Source organism: Chironomus tepperi, unplaced genomic scaffold, assembly GCF_022539635.2.
Source record: "Chironomus tepperi strain 1889 unplaced genomic scaffold, CSIRO-AGI_Ctep_v1 contig_87, whole genome shotgun sequence".
NCBI lineage: Eukaryota > Metazoa > Arthropoda > Insecta > Diptera > Chironomidae > Chironomus > Chironomus tepperi.
In genome coordinates, this window is record NW_027226209.1 from 593,384 (window position 1) to 612,009 (window position 18,626).

Genomic DNA, 18,626 nt, shown 5'->3' on the forward strand with positions numbered 1-18,626 from the left:
CGACAAAAGAGAAAGAAACAAATTGTTTATGAAAAAAATTTATGAAAAAGCAAGAAGCAGCAAACGCACAGCAGAAACTGTCATAAGCGATAGATGATTTGTAAATGTATGCATGCATGGACCAAAAAATAAAGATCCCATGTTCAGCTTTATTTTTTGTAACATTAATTTGAATATTTCAATATGCGCAATATGCGATGTTACGATACAGACGAACAGATTGGTAAATAACACTTTACACAGTCGACCAATCAGCGCACGACTGTAATGGGGGACATGATGTGAATTTGTATTCAGCACGTTATCATTTTACGGACGAGTCTTTTAGCTTCTTTTGTCCGTAAACATTAACATTTTCAATATTATAAATCACAGCAATGTGCTGAAGTTTAGAGTTAAAGGAACGCCCATCGATAATAGAAATTATGAGGGTGAAAAAAATGTCAAGAGACTCAGAACAATTTAGTTGAATTATGGATATGAACGAAGCAAAGTGTTATTAGCGGAGCTGCAATTTAATTTAATATTTTCCAACATTCAATTTTATTTTATTTGAAATTGTTTTAGTATTATGGGTTTATTCAGGGATTTATTTTTGTAATGATTAGCGATAATATTTTAAATATTTAATTAAATGATCTCCAGCAAAAGAAGATTTCGTTAAATTTAAAGGGAATCTCAACGGCCAAAAAATGTTTGAAAATTTCGTTAAAACTGTTTTATTTGTATGTGTGCGTGTTTTTGAAACAAATTTTGTGAAAACTAGATTTCAACACTTTGGCACGTAGACTATCGTTGTATCTCTAGTCACAAAACAGTAAACCTACTAATATGTGTGGTTCTTTGCTTTGTACTTCCCAAAAATTAATCAAATACTCAACATTTTATCTGTTTTCATACAATATCGACTATAAATTGCACAAATATTTATTGATTTAAAAAAGCGCCTACTATGCTTGTTTTAATCGGTATGGATGACTTACACACTTGTTTGATATATTTGTGAAGTAGAACGAAAAAATTAAACATATTTTTTAAAATAAGTAAAATTAAACGAAAAAGATAGTTAAAGTATAAACAAAAATAATGTGAAAGTCATTAGGAATGAGCCTTTTTAGTTAAACAATTTAAAGAATTTGCATCCGGTTCAGTTTCAATAAAATATTTTAAATAAAAATTTATAAGACGAAGAAAAAAACTTCAAAATGTCATTAAACTTAAATATTAAGCAAGTAAAAGGCAATTTGCAGCGTCTTTTTGATAAGAATTTGACTGATTTAGTCAGAGGACTTAGGAATAATAAAGATAATGAGGTATAATTATCTATTTTCCAAACTGGATCATAAAATTTTTCATAATTTTTTCGCACATCCACATCAGCAATTCTTTTCTAACATTCCTTCTTCTTTCACTTTCTTCTTAGGCAAATTACATTGCTCAATGCATTGAAGAGATCAAACAGGAACTGCGAATCGATAATATCAGCGTCAAATGTAATGCAGTTGCAAAGTTGACTTATGTGAGTATAATTAACTTTTTTTTCGACTGATAACAGAAAATATGTGAAAGTAGCAGAACTGATAAGACGGCTTCCAAATAAACGAATAAAAAGTAATTTATTTGTTTTTATTTACACAAATGTTTATAGCTTCAAATGTGTGGCTATGATATATCATGGGCTGGATTCAATATTATCGAAGTCATGAGTTCCAATAAGTTCACATGCAAACGGGTTGGATATCTTGCTGCCAGTCAAAGTTTCCATCCAGGCACCGACTTGTTAATGTTAACAACAAATATGATTCGAAAGGATCTTAGTGCAACAAATCAATATGATGCTGGGGTAATTAATGCCTTCATGTCTATTTTTATACATAATAACTTATTGATTATCCTTGTCTTGATTAAATAGGTTGCGTTAAGTGGCTTAAGTTGCTTCATATCTCCTGATCTTTCGCGTGATTTAGCTAATGACATTATGACACTAATGAGGTAAATTCAGAACAATGAAAGATGATTGATTAATTGTTAATTACACCATAATTAATATAATTTTAGTTCCACAAAACCTTATTTGCGAATGAAAGCCGTCCTAATGATGTATAAAGTGTTTTTGAATTATCCAGAAGCACTTCGACCTGCATTTCCAAAATTAAAAGAGAAATTAGAAGATCCAGATCCAGGTGTACAATCTGCTGCCGTTAATGTTATATGTGAATTGGCGAGGAAGAATCCTAAAAATTATCTCTCATTAGCACCAATATTCTTTAAACTCATGACAACATCGACCAATAATTGGATGCTCATTAAAATAATCAAATTGGTGAGTAGATTTAATTTGCATTAATTAACTTTTTTTATGATGACTTTTTACTCCATAAAATAATTCATACATAAAATTATATGTGCAAAGTTTGGAGTACTCGCACTTTATGGTGGTCCATCTTTGAGCATAAGTTTGACGAGACCGTTAATCGAAATAATTTCAAGGTTTTTCTAACATCCTCAATTCTTACTTTTTATTATGTACACACATTAGGGATCATTCATTAATGCTGTCTGTTGTGAATTTCATAATTGACAGATTTAACGTTTATAAAATATTTGAAATTTAACGGATTTTTGAAATTCAAATTTCAGTCAACATAAATTTTAAATATTTTTTAACTGTTATTAATTTTGAATGATCCCCGCTTTAATTGGTCGCTAATTACCATCATGCTAATGTTGTTTATTATGCTATTTTATTATATTCATGTAGTTTGGCGCTTTAACTCCCATAGAACCTCGTTTAGGAAAGAAGCTGATTGAACCGCTTACGAATTTAATTCATAGGCAAGTTTATTGCAAATTATTACTTTATGCTTAATTGTTTCGTGTCAATTTAATGGCAATTAATGTTGATTATTTATTTCCATTTCCACAGCACATCTGCAATGAGTTTACTCTATGAATGCATCAATACAGTTATAGCTGTTCTTATTAGCATAAGCAGTGGAATGCCTAATCATACCGCATCAATTCAGCTATGCGTACAAAAATTAAGGATTCTCATAGAGGATTCCGATCAAAACTTAAAATATCTCGGGCTATTGGCAATGTCAAAAATATTAAAAACACATCCGAAAAGTGTTCAGGCACATAAGGATTTAATACTTGCATGTCTTGATGATAAGGATGAATCAATTAGATTGAGAGCTTTAGATTTACTTTATGGAATGGTTTCAAAGAAGAATCTTATGGAGATTGTTAATAAACTATTAGGACATATGGAGAGAGCTGAAGGAAGTGTCTATAGAGATGAATTATTATTGAAAGTAATTGAGATTTGTTCACAAGAATCATATCAACATGTTACTAATTTTGAATGGTATTTGACTGTACTTGTTGAACTGATACAATTAGAAGCTGGTTCAAAGCATGGAAGTGTTATTGCTGATCAATTGTTAGATGTTACAATTCGTGTTGAAAGTGTTCGTAAATTCTCCGTTAATGAGATGACTAATTTAATTAACTCGTTTCCATCATCGTCACAAACGAGTACAATGTATGAAGTATTATATGCAGCTGCTTGGATAGTCGGTGAATTTGCTGATCAAATTGATAATCCAGAAGATGCTTTGAAATTTTTCCTACAAGAGCGCTCAATTCCGGGTCACATTCAAGCCGTTTTTGTTCAAAATTCTATTAAAGTGCTGACTAATATCATTGAAAGAGCCAGCGAATCAGGAGATTTGAAATCAATTGAAAATGCCACAGAATTAATGGAACAAAAGTTGCAATACTTTATAAGTTCAGGTGATATAGAAGTACAGGAACGAGCATCAGCAACACGTGAAATTATTTTAGCATTAAATGAAGCACTCAATGGTGAATATGAGACAAAGAATGTGACAAATCAAGATCTATTGAACGATATTGGTGATCATGAAAATGGAAATGTTATAACGACGAATCTCCCAGCACAGCTTACAGAAATCTTAAATGATTTCAAATCGTTATTTGATGGAGAATTACTTCCAGTAGCTGCAAAAGCACAACGTAAAGTGCAATTGCCTGATGGCCTTAATTTAGATGAATGGATTAATGGTCCACCAAGTGAAAGTTCAAGCGATGAAGAGGATGAAAGTAAAGGTGATGGATTGTTTGTCTCAGCATCTGAAAAGACCAGTGAACGAGGCAGTCGTAAAGACAGTTTTGAACCAACACCAGAAGAGTTAGAAAAGGTGAGTTTAATTAACGATCTTGTAAATTTCAAAAATTTAAATTCTACAAACCCGTTTTTTTTTTAAATTCTACAAAAACCGTTAAAAATTAATTTCAATTCATTTTAATTTTTACAGATAAGAGAAGCTAGAAAAATGTTGCAAGCACACAATCCAAATTACTTGAAATCATCTTCATCAGGTAGTCGTCAGGCGAATGACAATGGTGATTATGACAATATCGATGATATTCCAATAGCTGAATTGAATCTTGATATTCCACTTAAAGTTCATTGTAAGTTCAAATGATTTTAATTAAATAAATTAGTTTTAATTGTATTAATTAATTAAATTTATAGCCAAAACAAAGAGATCTGATAAATATCTAGAAGAGAGTCGTAAAGCTCAACGAAAGGAAAAGAAGGAAGAAAAGTCTGGTAAAAAATCAAAGAAAAAGTCTAAAAAGACTAAGAAACAGGAAGTTGAGTCTGAAAGTGGATCTGAAGAGGAACAAAAACCAGTTCATTTAGTTAATAAGATTGTGGAATTGCCAGAAGGTGCAACATTATCAGATTCAGAGGATAAAAATGAATTGGATTTGAATGATCCTCATAGAGCTCTCGGTAATATAAATTTAGAGGATGTTGAAGAATTTTATGCACCACCACAACGAACAAGTAAGGCAAAGCACGTAGAAGAGTCTGATTCATCGAAATTAAAAGAGAAATCTCATCGTAAAAAGAAGGAACAAATTCCTGAGCAAAATTTAATGATAGAGGAAGTAAATGAAAAAAAAGACAAAAAGAAGCATAAACGGAAAAAGGAGATTGTTAATGATGATGTTAGTCATGAGAAATCAACGGATATACTCGATATAGAACAAAAGGTTAAAAAGTCTAAGAAAAAATCAAAGGATAATGACAAAAAGGACACGGAAAAGTCCAAAAAGCATAAGAAATCATCGAAAAAAAGTGAATATGAGGAAACATTGTGAAACCTTTTAAAGACTTTCCAAACATCTCCTAATTTTATTTTTTTACAACTTATGTATAAAACCTATATAAAAGTTAGTTAGTCTTCTAACTAATAAATTCTCTGTTATGACTACATATATATATTTAGAAGTGAATGAATGCTTCATGCGTGCTTAATTAAATGAATTTGTCCTTAACGAGATTCCATTAACGTATTGCCAAAATTCTCTAAGAAAACAATTTTCTAATTCTAATGATAATGGCAAAAAAATCAAGAATATGAAATTTTATAAATTTATGACTGTTTAATTAAATAATTTGGCACTTTATGTTCTATTTTAATGTTATTCACCATTATTTGTCTCATTTTTTTCGTTATCATTTAATAATTGTGTAATAAATATAAAACATTAATTGACTATGAAAGAAAAAGATCAATTTAATAAAAAGTAATTAAATATATTATAATAAATGCCTTCTTTCTTTGTCTTCATGATTTTCAGCGGATATTTCAAATTTATGTTCTAAAGCAGTACAACAGCAAATAGTTTGGAATTTATATGGTTTTCCAAAAACATTTGAAGTGTTTTTCAACGGTTAAAATAATTTTAAATTTCTTGTTAAATTTCGTTGAAATTTAAATCAACAAAAATATTAATTATAAATTAATTGATTTAATTAACCATTTAACATACGGTTTATCCAATATATCTTCATTTGGTTAGATAAAATACAATATAAGGATATCAGAAAACACTTCATACTGCTTTAACTTTCAGAAAATATGCGTTTTACCAAAAAAGATATAATAAAATTGCTGGATAATTATGGTCGAGCATACTTTAATCCATCATTGAATGGAAAATCCAAGCAAAACTTTCTGAAGATCATTAAATCTGAAAGCTTTCCATTAGCAACAGTCGACGAATTGAGAGAAAAGTTTGATTTCCTTTACAAAAAATACAAATCATTCAAGTCCGGATCTGAGACAAAATTTGAGTATTTTGTTAATGTCGATAAAGCAGTCAAGTTTGCTCATCAAGATTATATGCCACAAGAAAGTAGCATTGATATATTAAGTGATGAAAGTGATGATGATGAATTTGTTCCAAAGGACGATCCAAAAATTATAACAAATAAGCGTTATAGTGATGAACAAATCCAGTAAGTAAAATACTATTTTGAGTACCACCTAGCTTAATTACTTTATTTTCAGGAACGACGCTAAAAAAATAAGATTTGATCATAGTTATGTAGCTATTCCAAATAATGAGAATGCTACTCAAATTGACGAAATCCAGTGCGAGCAAATTAATGATCGCATTTTACAAGGCATAGAATCGAATATAACAAACGCAATTCTAGAAAGCATTAAGCAGCAAAACGAAGAAAAGGAAAAGTCATTAAACGACTCATTTCAATCGATGAAGAATGAATTACGATCACTTATCCAAAATAGTACAACTGAAATAGTCCAGACAATGCTGAAAAAGGAAAAAGAACATCGATTGAGTGATGTTTATGTCATGATGAAGACTCTACTTGATGAGCAAAGGGAAGCAAATGAGATTCTTATGGAAATGAAAACCATTCTCAAGTCGTCTATTGGTGGACAGAAAGTTCAGTATGATACAGACTCAAAACGTTATGATTTGGAGAAAAATAATGAAAGTTTATTAGTGCAGATTTTAAGTATTCTAAACAAAGACAATACATCACAATAAATCTCTATTAATCAACAATAACTTCTCTGTCTTCCTCCACGTTTGGCATTACATTATATTCATAAAATAGCGACGATTCATTTTCTATTGTTTTTCCCTTAATTTGTACCTTTAAAAGTCCATTTTCTCTAGTTTCCAGGCACACCTCCATTGAATGAGCTAAAGCTTTCAACATGCATTTAAAGCATGAAAATTTGTATGAATATTTTGTGTCTTTAAAGATATTATACTTTTTAAATATTTTATGATCAGAAGGAAATGGAATTTGTGTGTTGCACTGAAGGATTCCTAAAGATTTAACAATAAATGAACGTCCATCGATCTTAAACTGAATCTCATCTGTAGCATTATCGAGGTCTGAAATTATGTCTATTAATTCAGCACAATCCATAAGAATGGTCGATGCTATTGGAGATTCTATGGATGTAAAGTCAATTGGATTGATTGAATGCTTTGTACGAATGATATATTCCGTAACAATTTCCTTTACTGTCTGCACCGGTTCTTCATCTTCGTCAGAAATGTCACTTAATGATTCATTTGGATCAGTTTCATTGTCCTGTTGTTTCAATATGAAGGCAATCGGCCTATGATCCCCATAATAAACAATCTTTAAGCTTGTTAAATCGTTATTGATAATTGCACTTAGAAATTCTGAAAAAGCTGTGAAATCTACTCCAAAATTTACAAGTTCCTTAGTTTTAGATGTGAAGTGGAAGCGACTGAAGAATACATCACTGAAGTAAGCAACGCCTGTAAATGACATCCAGAAATGTATTTTAAGACAATTCAATGGATCAATAAAATCTTTATTACCTTGAAAGAACTGGCTTTCTTCAGCTATAAACTTCATTCCTATTTTCGTAAAGTGTACTTCTGTATTTGTTGTAAATTGCAGGCTTTTTAATGTATTTAAGAAAAATTTTACATTTTGTCCTTTAATTGTTCCTGCTACAGCAATATTCTGTACACTCAACTCCTTAAAATTGATTTTTTCTTGTGATTTTGAAGGCCTTCCTTTCGTTTCCATAGTTTAATTAATTTTAAATTCGGCTTTAAACATTTGTTGATGTTTTGGTTCTGAAAAATCCGCTTAAATTTAACCGTTACAAAATAGTTTCAAAAAATAAATCTTGTACAAAAAATACAGAATAGCAATCCGTGTAAATGTGTTTTTAAATTCGGCATTTTCAACAAATTTTTGCCGGCTCTTAAAAATATTAAATTTAGTATAATTATGAGCTCTTAAGAGCTTTAAATTTAGTTTATAAAGAAAGAATAGATATCGATTGTGTGAATAAAAGTGAAACTATCGTATAGGCTTATCAAAAAAGTAGTAAAATTAAGGAAATAAAATTCATAAAAAATTACAAAATAAACAACTTAAAGTACACATCACCAAAAATACAGAAATATCAAGATGAGTACGGTTCAGCAAAAATTGCCGTCTTCATCCTATAAAATCAATTGGGATAAGCAGGAAAGTCTTGTAAAGTTAGGAATTTTAGTGCTTGCTGCTATATTATGTGAGTTATTACTTTAATGGATGTCTCAATTGATTTTCACGAATTTTTCATTATCTCCTTTATAGCTTTTTCTACACGTTTATTTTCCGTTTTGCGATTTGAGAGTGTTATCCATGAATTCGATCCTTATTTCAATTATAGAACAACTAAGTTCCTTACTGATAAGGGATTTTATAACTTCCACAATTGGTAAGCTATCATAGATAAGCATGAATATTGAAAGGAACCAGCATCATTCAATTATTCAATGCTAACAAATTTGACAAAAATAAATCTGCCGACTAATCCGTCGGATTAAATTAAATCCTTGGATTTAACAAATCTCACTCATTTCAGGTTCGATGAGATGGCTTGGTACCCATTAGGAAGAATTATTGGAGGAACAATTTATCCAGGCTTAATGGTAACATCAGCGACCCTTTATCGCTTGCTATGGCTCATGAATATCACGATTGATATTAGAAATATTTGCGTATTTCTTGCTCCATTATTCTCAAGTTTCACAGTCATTGTGACTTACTTGCTCACATCAGAAATCTATTCAACTGGTGCAGGACTTGTATCGGCTGCTATGATTGCAATTGTTCCTGGATACATTTCTCGATCAGTTGCTGGATCATACGATAATGAAGGAATTGCAATTTTCGCTATGTTGCTCACATACTATATGTGGATTAAGGCAGTTAAAACTGGAGCTATTTTATGGTCAACATTGGCCAGTCTTGCATACTTTTACATGGTTTCAAGTTGGGGTGGATATGTCTTCCTTATCAATCTTATTCCATTACATGTTTTGGCATTAATGTTTACTGGAAGATTTTCTCATCGTCTATACGTCGCTTACAGTACAGTTTACTGTGTTGGAACGATTTTAAGTATGCAAATTTCATTTGTTGGATTTCAACCAGTTCAATCATCGGAACATATGCTGGCATTTGGAGTCTTTGGATTGTGTCAACTATTTTCATTTGTGGAATATTTAAAGTCAAAATTATCAAAGGAACAATTCGAAGTTCTTCTTAAATCAATAACTATTGCCATTGTATCAATCTTCATTGGATTTGCTGCTGTATTGACTTTATCTGGAAAGGTTTCACCATGGACTGGACGTTTCTATTCCTTACTTGATCCATCTTATGCTAAGAATCATATTCCAATTATTGCATCAGTTTCTGAACATCAACCGACATCATGGAGTTCATTCTACTTTGATTTGCAAATTTTAGTATTCCTGTTTCCAGCTGGCTTGTATTTCTGCTTCGATAAGCTTACTGATGCCAACATTTTCATAATTTTGTATGGAATTACGTCAATTTACTTTGCTGGTGTTATGGTTCGTTTGATGCTTGTTTTGGCACCAGTCATGTGTATCTTATCAGGCATAGCTGTATCACATTTGTTGACAAAATACATTCGAAATGTCGACACATCTACAACAGCATTTGCAAGCACTGATGGAAAGACTGCACGTCCAGATACCTCAAAGAAATACAAGAAATATGATCAACAAAATAAAGGAGTTAAAAGTGAAATTGCTATTGGATTTGTTGTAATGATTACCTTCATGCTCATTACTTATACATTCCATTGTACATGGGTTACATCTGAGGCTTACTCTTCACCATCTATTGTTTTATCAGCACGATCGCATGATGGAAGTAGAATCATTTTTGATGATTTCCGTGAAGCTTACTACTGGTTGAAAATGAACACTGCTGAGGTGAGTTAATGATTTTAATTAAATCTTAATGTCTATAAATTATTTAAATGATGATAGAATTGATAATTGATTGATCCTTATAAAGGAGATTCCTAATGTGTCTAGGATTAATGGTAACTATATGATAAAGTTGAGTTCCAAATTTTTGTAGAATTCTTTTGTCTATAATTAACATTATTATTCGATTGGCATTAGAAGACTTCAGGATCGTGATTAAAAAAATTTGCACTTTGATCGCTGAAAATATATATTAAACTATTTCAGTAATCAAATATTAAGTTCATGCTATTCTAATAAAACTGTTCTGTTTTGAACTTCTTTAGGACGCTCGAATTATGAGTTGGTGGGATTATGGATATCAGATAACGGCTATGGCGAATCGGACGGTTCTGGTCGATAATAATACTTGGAACAATACGCATATTTCAAGGGTTGGTCAAGCTATGGCATCAAGTGAAGATAAGGCTTATGAAATCATGAGAGAGTTGGATGTAGATTATGTTCTGGTAATTTTTGGCGGTTTGACTGGATATTCGAGTGATGATATCAATAAATTCTTGTGGATGGTAAGAATTGGAGGTTCAACTGATCGTGGACAACATATTAAGGAACAAGATTACTATTCATCAAATGGCGACTTCAGAATTGACAAAGAAGGCTCACCAACACTTTTGAATTGTCTAATGTACAAACTTTGTTACTATCGATTCGGTCATGTGTACACAGAAGCTGGAAAGCCAACAGGCTACGATCGTGTCCGTGGAGCTGAAATTGGTAACAAAGATTTTGAATTAGAGACTTTACAGGAAGTTTATACAACTGAGCACTGGCTTGTGAGAATATACAAAGTTAAAGACTTAGAAAATCGTGGTGTGTAAATCAATAGACACATCCTTGTGAGAGTGAAATAATTTTTAGTATTTGAGTCATTCCTATTTAATACCTAAATGAATATTAAGAAAAAAATAATACAACCAAAACCAGTCCTTTTTCACCTGCCTAACTACTTCAAAGCTCAAAGAATATTCTCAAGGAAATTAAAGGAAGAGAAAACTTTTGCAGATATGTCAGTCATGAACAGTAATCATAAATCTACACGTAATACTTAACGCAATTTTAACCATGTTCTTTAATTAATACCAGTTCTTATCTATTGTACTTTTTTGCTTTGTATTCACTACTTTATTATTATTATTTTTTTTCTATAATTTTTTTGTAACAAAAAATAAAAGATTTATGACAAAAAGTTAAGCAGATGTTTTGGAATCAACCACAAATTAGTGGAAAGTCATCAACAAAATTTAGCAAATGCTTCAAACAAATTTGCAGCTGTTTAAGCAAGAATATTTGCACAAATGTTACTCCGTGCGGAGTAACACAAAGTGGCAAACCGCATTTTTGGCATAAAAATGGGTCCAAATCCGCCTTCAAGGTGTCTTTAGGACAATTTTAAGTCTTACGCTAATTTGACGACTACACATTGGGGCTTTAGCAAACATAACGCACTGTTCGGGATATACTACGACTCTAAATTGATCAATTTAGGAGCTTCAGTTCAAGACGTTGAGTAATGACACTTTCTACTGCAGCTTTATTTTTAAACTGATAAGATAAACAAAAATTCACACCTGCGAAGTTTTATGGAGTCTAAATATAGGTCAAAATATGAGCCAAAAAATTCCTGAATTCTACCTTGTTATTGAAAATTAACAATTCATTTTCAAGCCTTAACAGTCAAAGTCTTTTAAGCAAATATCATGCATGCTTTAAAATATCAAGAATGAATAAGCAGCTTTTGAAAGTAATGTTTACCATGGAATAAAAATTATTGACACGAATTATATTTAATGACCCTTGTTCTCAAAAAGTGCATCTACCTACCTCAATTAATTCTGACCGTGAACAAAAATACTTCATTTGTATTAAATTAGAGGTCGGTACATGTTGCATTAGTTTTTTAGGGGGAGGGTGGGGGTGTGGTGTAGGTTTGACGAATGGTTTGGCCAGGACCACCTGATTTCAAAGCAATTCTTATTCACGCATTCTCTTAACAAATATAACGTATTCTTGACAGGAAGGTTACGTGATTTCTCTCATGCAGATTCTGAAATAACAATAAACAGCTATTAGAATTTTAATAATAAGTTTCTCAATAATAACTTAGACAACAGTCAACAAGATATTAAAGCATACACAAACAACAGTTCTTCTGCATTAAAGTTCATTGAGCTACGCATAAATAAGTTGTAAGTTCTAGTGACATAGAATAGCATTCTCTCATTCTCAATTTATTTTATTTGGAAACAGCTGATTCTGCTATCTCAAAATATAAAATAACACGCGAAAGCGTGCTTAATAAATTCATCATCTCCATTTGTATCATGCTTTACGGCAGAGAACAATTTTTGCCGGTATCATAATTTTGTTCAGTCTTACTCTCGCTACTCGTCGATTCATAGTGAGCGCGCATTGTCGATTTGTGCGTATTCGTGTGCTGTACATTGACGGTCATTTGTGTTTTGATCGCTCACCGAATCAGACCTACGCGTGCGAAAAAACAAGAAACAATATTGTGATAATAATTTTTTGGTGAAATTTGTTTTTCTCTTCATTTCTGTCGATTTTAACAAGCTGTCCAAAAGTTTCACTGACTTAATTACATAATTAATTGTGATTCATAAAAGGTATTAATTAATTTTGTGCAATTTTCATCCTCATAGAGATTAAACAACCTCCTTTAGACGTTGATCTTTGATCATCATCGAACAATTTCATGACAAGTCCAATTACTGAACTTATCATGCATATTTATTGGAAATTACAAGTTAAGCTTTTTCTCATGACTAACATTGAATTGTATTTATTTTTAATCGGAAGTGTGACTTGAGCTTAACTCAAGCTAAGCAGGATAAGATAAATTTGAACCTTTGGACATTGGACTTTAAATTTTTCGTTGAGAGAAACAGAACAAGTAAGACACATACAAAATAATAAGAAGAGGTGTGTCACTTATAATATATAAAAACATATTTGTAGATAACAGACATGCTGAATTTATTTTTAAAAAAAATCAAAGTAGACCAAAATTTCCTCCAAATGACATTTACGTACGCGCGGACGATAAGATAAAATTGTTGAACTGTTAAGGATTAAAATTCGATTCTTTAAAATTTAGGTGAACTATGGCCGAAGCTCACCAGGCAACAACATACAGTGATGTCCTCATTCATGAGCATACAGAGGCAAATCATGATCAGGAAGTCTTACAGCTTGTATTTAAATCTGGTATTAGATCCTGGAGGAAAAGATTTGCAAGATTCCGAAGTAAAGTCAAGAATGGAGTCTATCCAGCACATTTGGAAAGTCTGTGGATTATTGTGGCTATGGCAATGGGATTTCATTTCTACACACAAAATACTCCTTTTGATGTCGTTAAACTCGTCATTAAATTTATGCCAAAGTATGTAAACAAGCCGCATCTTCAAAACAAAACAAAGAAAAATCATAAAACTGGTATTTTTTTGCTTACGTAAATCTACACGCGCACAGGTGCTCTTTATGTCTTCATGGAATTTCCAAAATAGTTTTGTTTTGGGTCAATTATTTTTAGTTCTTATCATTAATTTAGTTCTTATCTTTACTTTTGATTTGCTACTTGAATGTAGCTTTCTTTCTTAATTACTTGCTTTTGTATTATATTATCAACAATACTTAATGCTTATGTAATTCCGCATGATAAGAAAGCCGGTTACGATATGACCAATTCGATAGAAATTTAGTATGATTGGCAAGCAGAACTGATCAAAATAATCAAAAGTGATTGATCAGCTACGAATTCTTGAGTCTAAAAAGGAAAGCTCGAAAGTTGAGTCGGCTCCATATAACATTCGAGTTGACTTCGTGCTCTGCCAAAAAGGTTTGATGCTGATATCCGTTTCGTTTGCCAGAGTTGACCACCAAATCCATCCACTCCTCTCAGAATATATCCCTGCATCCATACATATTGCAGCAAAAAATTACCAGATTAGAAACTTCAAATTCCTTTGATTTGTGGCCTTGAAACTTAACACAAATTTAATTAATTATTTTATTACATTCAGTTAATTATTCACATTTTATTTGTTTCAGTCAAAGTCTAGGATGGGAGATTGTTGCATGCACTATCGCTGGATTGTTCTACTGGCTTCTTGTAGCCTTCCTAATGAGATTTACATTAAAGATGTTGCTGACATATCGAGGATTTTTGTTTGAAGCACGTGGTAGAAAAGTTACAATGAAAACAAAAATCTGGGCTATTTTGCTTAAAGGTAAGTTTAGTTTTGATGATTAAATTGAATGGAATTGGCAGGACTTTGAGAGCCTGGACTTTATAAGTTCTAAAAGGGAACCTACTGTCGTCTGAGACCGGCTTCTTTATATACAATGGTATACACCTACTCCTGTATCTACATCTACAATTGGTTCTGATAAGCTATATACCAATTGTAGGAGCAGCCATAGATCAAGAAACCTGCACCTGAATTGCTCCTCTACAATGAAGTCCTCCCAATTCTGAAATGGAACCTTTGATTAAATTTAACAATTCTGTCTCTAATTTTAGTATTTATCAAATGGAACTCACCTAATCTATTCAGCTTCCAAGAAACACTACCAAGACTACCTGTCCCACCAGTAAAAGATACAATGAAGAGATATTTACGTTCAGTACGTCCATTACTTGATGACAAAAATTACGAAAGAGTTGCAAAGGAAGCTGAAGAATTTGAGAAAGGAATTGGCAAGAAGTTACAGCGTTACTTGGTCCTTAAAAGCTGGTGGGCAACAAACTACGTTTCAGATTGGTGGGAAGAATATGTTTACCATAAAAGTAGACATCCACTCCTGGTCAACAGTAATATTTATGGAACTGACTGTGTAAATCATCCAACCAAGGATCAAGCTGCTCGTGTTGCCAATTTGATTTACTTGTGCATGCAATTCCGTAGAAAAATTATTCGTCAAGAACTTCAACCGATTATGGTTCAAGGAATGGTTCCATTATGTTCATATCAATACGAACGATTGTTCAATACTGCACGTATTCCAGGCGTTGATGGAGATAAACTCATTCATAATGATGATGCACATTATATGGCTATAAGACATAAAGGAGTCTTCTATAAATTACCAGTTCAGCACAATGGTCGCATGCTTAATGCTAAAGAAATTGAATATCAAGTGAACTATATCCTTAAATCCAATAACAAAGCTTCACATGCTGAGGAGTACTTGGGATCCTTAACTGCATGGGACAGAACCAAATGGGCTGAAACAAGAAATAAATACTTCTCAAAAGGAGTCAATAAAGCATCCTTGGATGTCATTGAAAGTTCAATTTTCTTCTTTAATCTTCATGACAAAGAATATGACATGGACTTTGATGATAGTGCAAAAATGAAGGTCTTTTCAAAGGAATGCCTTCATGGACAGATCTTTGACTTCTGGTTTGACAAAAGCTTCTGCATGTCAGTTGGAACTAACGCAAGAGTAGGTTTTAATTTTGTACTAATTATCAATTGTTATTGATTATTTTTTGACATCACAGTATGCAATGAATGCAGAACATTCATGGGCTGATGCTCCTATTCTTGGACACTTGTATGAAGAAGTTCAGTTTGATGATCAATTTAGGTGAGTAATGCAGCATTAATTTAATTTGATTCACATCTTCATCATATTATTAATCATCTCTAGCTATGACGAAAATGGCAAGCTTTTAGGAACCATGGAATGTACGCCACCACTCCCAACTAGATTGAAGTGGGACTTTAGTGATGAACAATTGGTTAAAAATATTGATCAAGCATACAGCGATGCATTGAAAATCACAAGTGTAAGCACAATTACTTCCATTTACAATAATATTCTCATTACAAAACCTTTAAACTCTTCCAGGATGTTGATCACATGGTACTCAAATTTGATGATTTCGGTAAAGGATTTATCAAGACATGCAAAGTCTCACCTGATGCATTTATTCAAATGGCTCTACAACTTGCTTACTTCCGTGATTTCGGAAAATTCTCTCTAACATATGAAGCATCAATGACACGTCTATATCGTGAAGGTAGAACAGAAACTGTAAGATCATGTTCAATTGAATCATGTGCTTGGGTACGTGCGATGGAAGACGAGAAAGTTTCATCACAAGAAAAAGTTCGTCTTTTGAGAGTAGCTTGTGAAAGACATCAACAGTTGTACCTTGAAGCAATGACAGGAAAAGGAGTTGATCGTCACATATTCTGTCTGTATGTAATCTCCAAATATCTTGAAATTGATTCGCCATTTTTAAAGGAAGTCCTTAGTGAACCATGGAGATTATCAACTAGTCAAACTCCTCATGGTCAGAGTCCTAGAACTGATCTTGTGAAGTATCCAGGATTGGTGGGCAGTGGAGGTGGATTTGGTCCTGTATCTTATGGTAAGTTTATGCTTGTTGTTTCACATTTTGAGGATGTATGCTTAAAGTGTTGCTAAAAGTTGCCCTAACAGTCTTGAGTAGAACAGGCTACGATTAGTCGGTTGTATGTCTAGTTCTAAGCTTTAAACTTAAATTTCCCCGTATGTCAAGTTCATAACTAGACTTAAGATCAACTAAACACAGTCATGTTCGGAAAATGGGTCGCAATCAAAGGGCACGGTGACGTCATGGCAACTTTACTTCTTATCCTAAAATGTCGAATCTTACTAACCAATAATCTTATTACTTACAGATGGCTATAGTGTATCATACATCGTATCAGGTGAAAATAGAATATTCTTCCATCTATCAAGTACCATAAGCTGTCCTTTAACAAACACTGAAAGATTTTCTCAACGAATAACAAAAGCTTTGGGTGACATAAAAGCTCTTTTTGTAAAGCTCAATGCCGAGCAAAAACTTCAAAAAAATGGTGTCAGTTAAAAAAATATGAAGCTATACTTAGCATATGACAAAAACCTATGATTCCTTAGACAAATGAATGAAATTCATTGAATTCTTATAAAGAATACCTATTTTATTGTAAATTGGAATATTATTGTACCTTAAAATAAAATTAAATCCTTATTACTTGTTAGTCCTCAATCTTGTTAGATATAACGAAATGCACAATTACGTTTAACGATATCCATAATTCCCATGGTGATACTTTATCCAAAAACATAAAAATCATCCCACATCATTCGATTCCGATGTTAACAAGTCAAGTTATATCATCTGGCTGTACAACAGTTGTGCGCAACCTTTGTGCCGCGACACAAATGATTGGAAATGCCACGAACCGTATGTCGTGTGCGGTTTCGGTTGAGGTTTACCAACAAGATGTGCCACGAAAAACACAAGGTTGTCCACCACTGCTGTACAGCCTAAATTTATATTTATTCTCTGAAGGGTAACACGTGTAAGTGCAAGAGATAAAAATCTAGGAAAAGGAAGGAAGCCCTTAAAAATTCTCGAAATTCCCAAGTGAGCGATGAATTTCTCACCATTGTCACTAATGATATACATCCAACAAGTGATGCTGAGTTGTACATTTTTCCGTGTTATGAGACTGCCTTCATTTTTGCATACACCTAGTTCCATTTCATTCATGGTTTCAGTTATTCATTCATTCATCATAAAATGGAAGTAATTAGAAACTATAAAGTAGAAAAAAAAATTGTTTTAAATAAAATATCATATTTAATGCATGGCTATATGATCTTTCTAAACGACTACGAAGATGACGACGACGACAATTTTTTCATTTTGTTTTGTTTTTTTGCATAAAAGAATAAAAAGTGTTGACAATTGGCTGTAGAAAGTTTCACTTGTTCCGTTTTATGATATGTAGATGAAGATGGTATAGATGTGGGACAGTTGTGGTCGATGGAAGCGCATTTTCTTTGAGTATCTACACAAGAGTGTAAAATATGTTAGGAAACAAAGCGACTAGAAATATTGGAAGGAGGACGAAATTACTGTTTTGTTGCTGGACGCAACTCAACGTAATATTGACTTAATTCTGGCTAGATTTCAGAACAATCAGACCACTTCATGCCGCTGTACTTAAGTCACACTTGAGAAATGAAGGATTAAAGAAGGCTTAAGGAAGCTCCAAAGAAGCTAAATTGATTTGATTTACTGATTGCCGTGCGTAGAGAACGTCTAAAGCCGGTCCTATCCTTCGTGAACTTCTGCCAGTTCCTTAATGTTCCTTTCTGAACTTATACATAAAATCACGAATTAGTAGTCGAAGCTTTGCTGCCACTAAGGTCCTAGAAAAAAAGTACACTTCTCAACAACATAGCTTGAGTGGGACTACAACCCACGCCTTCCTAATTACATGTCAAGTGCTCTTACCAACTGAGCTACCAGGGGTTGTTGGGGAGTGTGGCACAATGCTTACTTTAACAATGTTTCTGTGTATAGTGCTCATTACACAGCTTTTATCGCTTTATTGGATTAGGTCATTAAA

The 18,626-nt window shown here is 32.5% G+C and overlaps 5 protein-coding genes across 7 annotated transcripts; 4 read left to right on the plus strand and 1 right to left on the minus strand.

The window, feature by feature from the left end:
• Nucleotides 1–1,032: 1,032 nt before the first annotated feature.
• On the plus strand, nt 1,033–5,296 carry g (adaptor-related protein complex 3, delta 1 subunit-like garnet). The gene is made up of 9 exons (XM_070635276.1): nt 1,033–1,313; nt 1,424–1,519; nt 1,649–1,843; nt 1,913–1,992; nt 2,059–2,323; nt 2,762–2,835; nt 2,927–4,226; nt 4,344–4,500; nt 4,565–5,296. The coding sequence occupies exons 1-9, from the start codon at nt 1,206–1,208 to the stop codon at nt 5,197–5,199; spliced, it is 2,910 nt and encodes a 969-aa protein (XP_070491377.1). The 5' UTR covers nt 1,033–1,205; the 3' UTR covers nt 5,200–5,296.
• Nucleotides 5,297–5,963: 667 nt separating this feature from the next.
• Nucleotides 5,964–6,918, plus strand: LOC139086672 (interaptin-like). Its single transcript, XM_070635240.1, has 2 exons — nt 5,964–6,343; nt 6,396–6,918. Exons 1-2 carry the CDS (start codon nt 5,964–5,966, stop codon nt 6,901–6,903), a joined length of 888 nt encoding a protein of 295 aa, XP_070491341.1. The 3' UTR covers nt 6,904–6,918.
• Nucleotides 6,863–10,166, minus strand: LOC139086671 (cell cycle checkpoint protein RAD1 homolog mrt-2-like). 3 transcript variants are annotated; one of them, XM_070635239.1, is made up of 3 exons: nt 7,832–10,166; nt 7,720–7,776; nt 6,863–7,656 (listed from the first exon to the last, which is right to left on the minus strand). In XM_070635239.1, exons 2-3 carry the CDS (start codon nt 7,754–7,756, stop codon nt 6,911–6,913), a joined length of 783 nt encoding a protein of 260 aa, XP_070491340.1. In that variant the 5' UTR covers nt 7,757–7,776; nt 7,832–10,166; the 3' UTR covers nt 6,863–6,910. The 3 variants fall into 3 exon arrangements, with proteins under 3 accessions (XP_070491340.1, XP_070491339.1, XP_070491338.1); XM_070635238.1 differs by having other exon boundaries at nt 7,720–7,758; nt 7,832–8,685; XM_070635237.1 differs by having other exon boundaries at nt 7,720–8,685.
• On the plus strand, nt 8,066–11,400 carry Stt3A (catalytic subunit 3A of the oligosaccharyltransferase complex). The gene is made up of 4 exons (XM_070635236.1): nt 8,066–8,429; nt 8,495–8,618; nt 8,766–10,149; nt 10,473–11,400. Exons 1-4 carry the CDS (start codon nt 8,324–8,326, stop codon nt 11,025–11,027), a joined length of 2,169 nt encoding a protein of 722 aa, XP_070491337.1. The 5' UTR covers nt 8,066–8,323; the 3' UTR covers nt 11,028–11,400.
• A 1,198-nt stretch (nt 11,401–12,598) lies between these two features.
• On the plus strand, nt 12,599–17,246 carry LOC139086659 (carnitine O-palmitoyltransferase 1, liver isoform-like). Its single transcript, XM_070635225.1, has 8 exons — nt 12,599–12,833; nt 13,325–13,609; nt 14,278–14,456; nt 14,750–15,675; nt 15,734–15,819; nt 15,883–16,021; nt 16,084–16,609; nt 16,902–17,246. The coding sequence occupies exons 2-8, from the start codon at nt 13,332–13,334 to the stop codon at nt 17,090–17,092; spliced, it is 2,325 nt and encodes a 774-aa protein (XP_070491326.1). The 5' UTR covers nt 12,599–12,833; nt 13,325–13,331; the 3' UTR covers nt 17,093–17,246.
• Nucleotides 17,247–18,626: the final 1,380 nt, after the last annotated feature.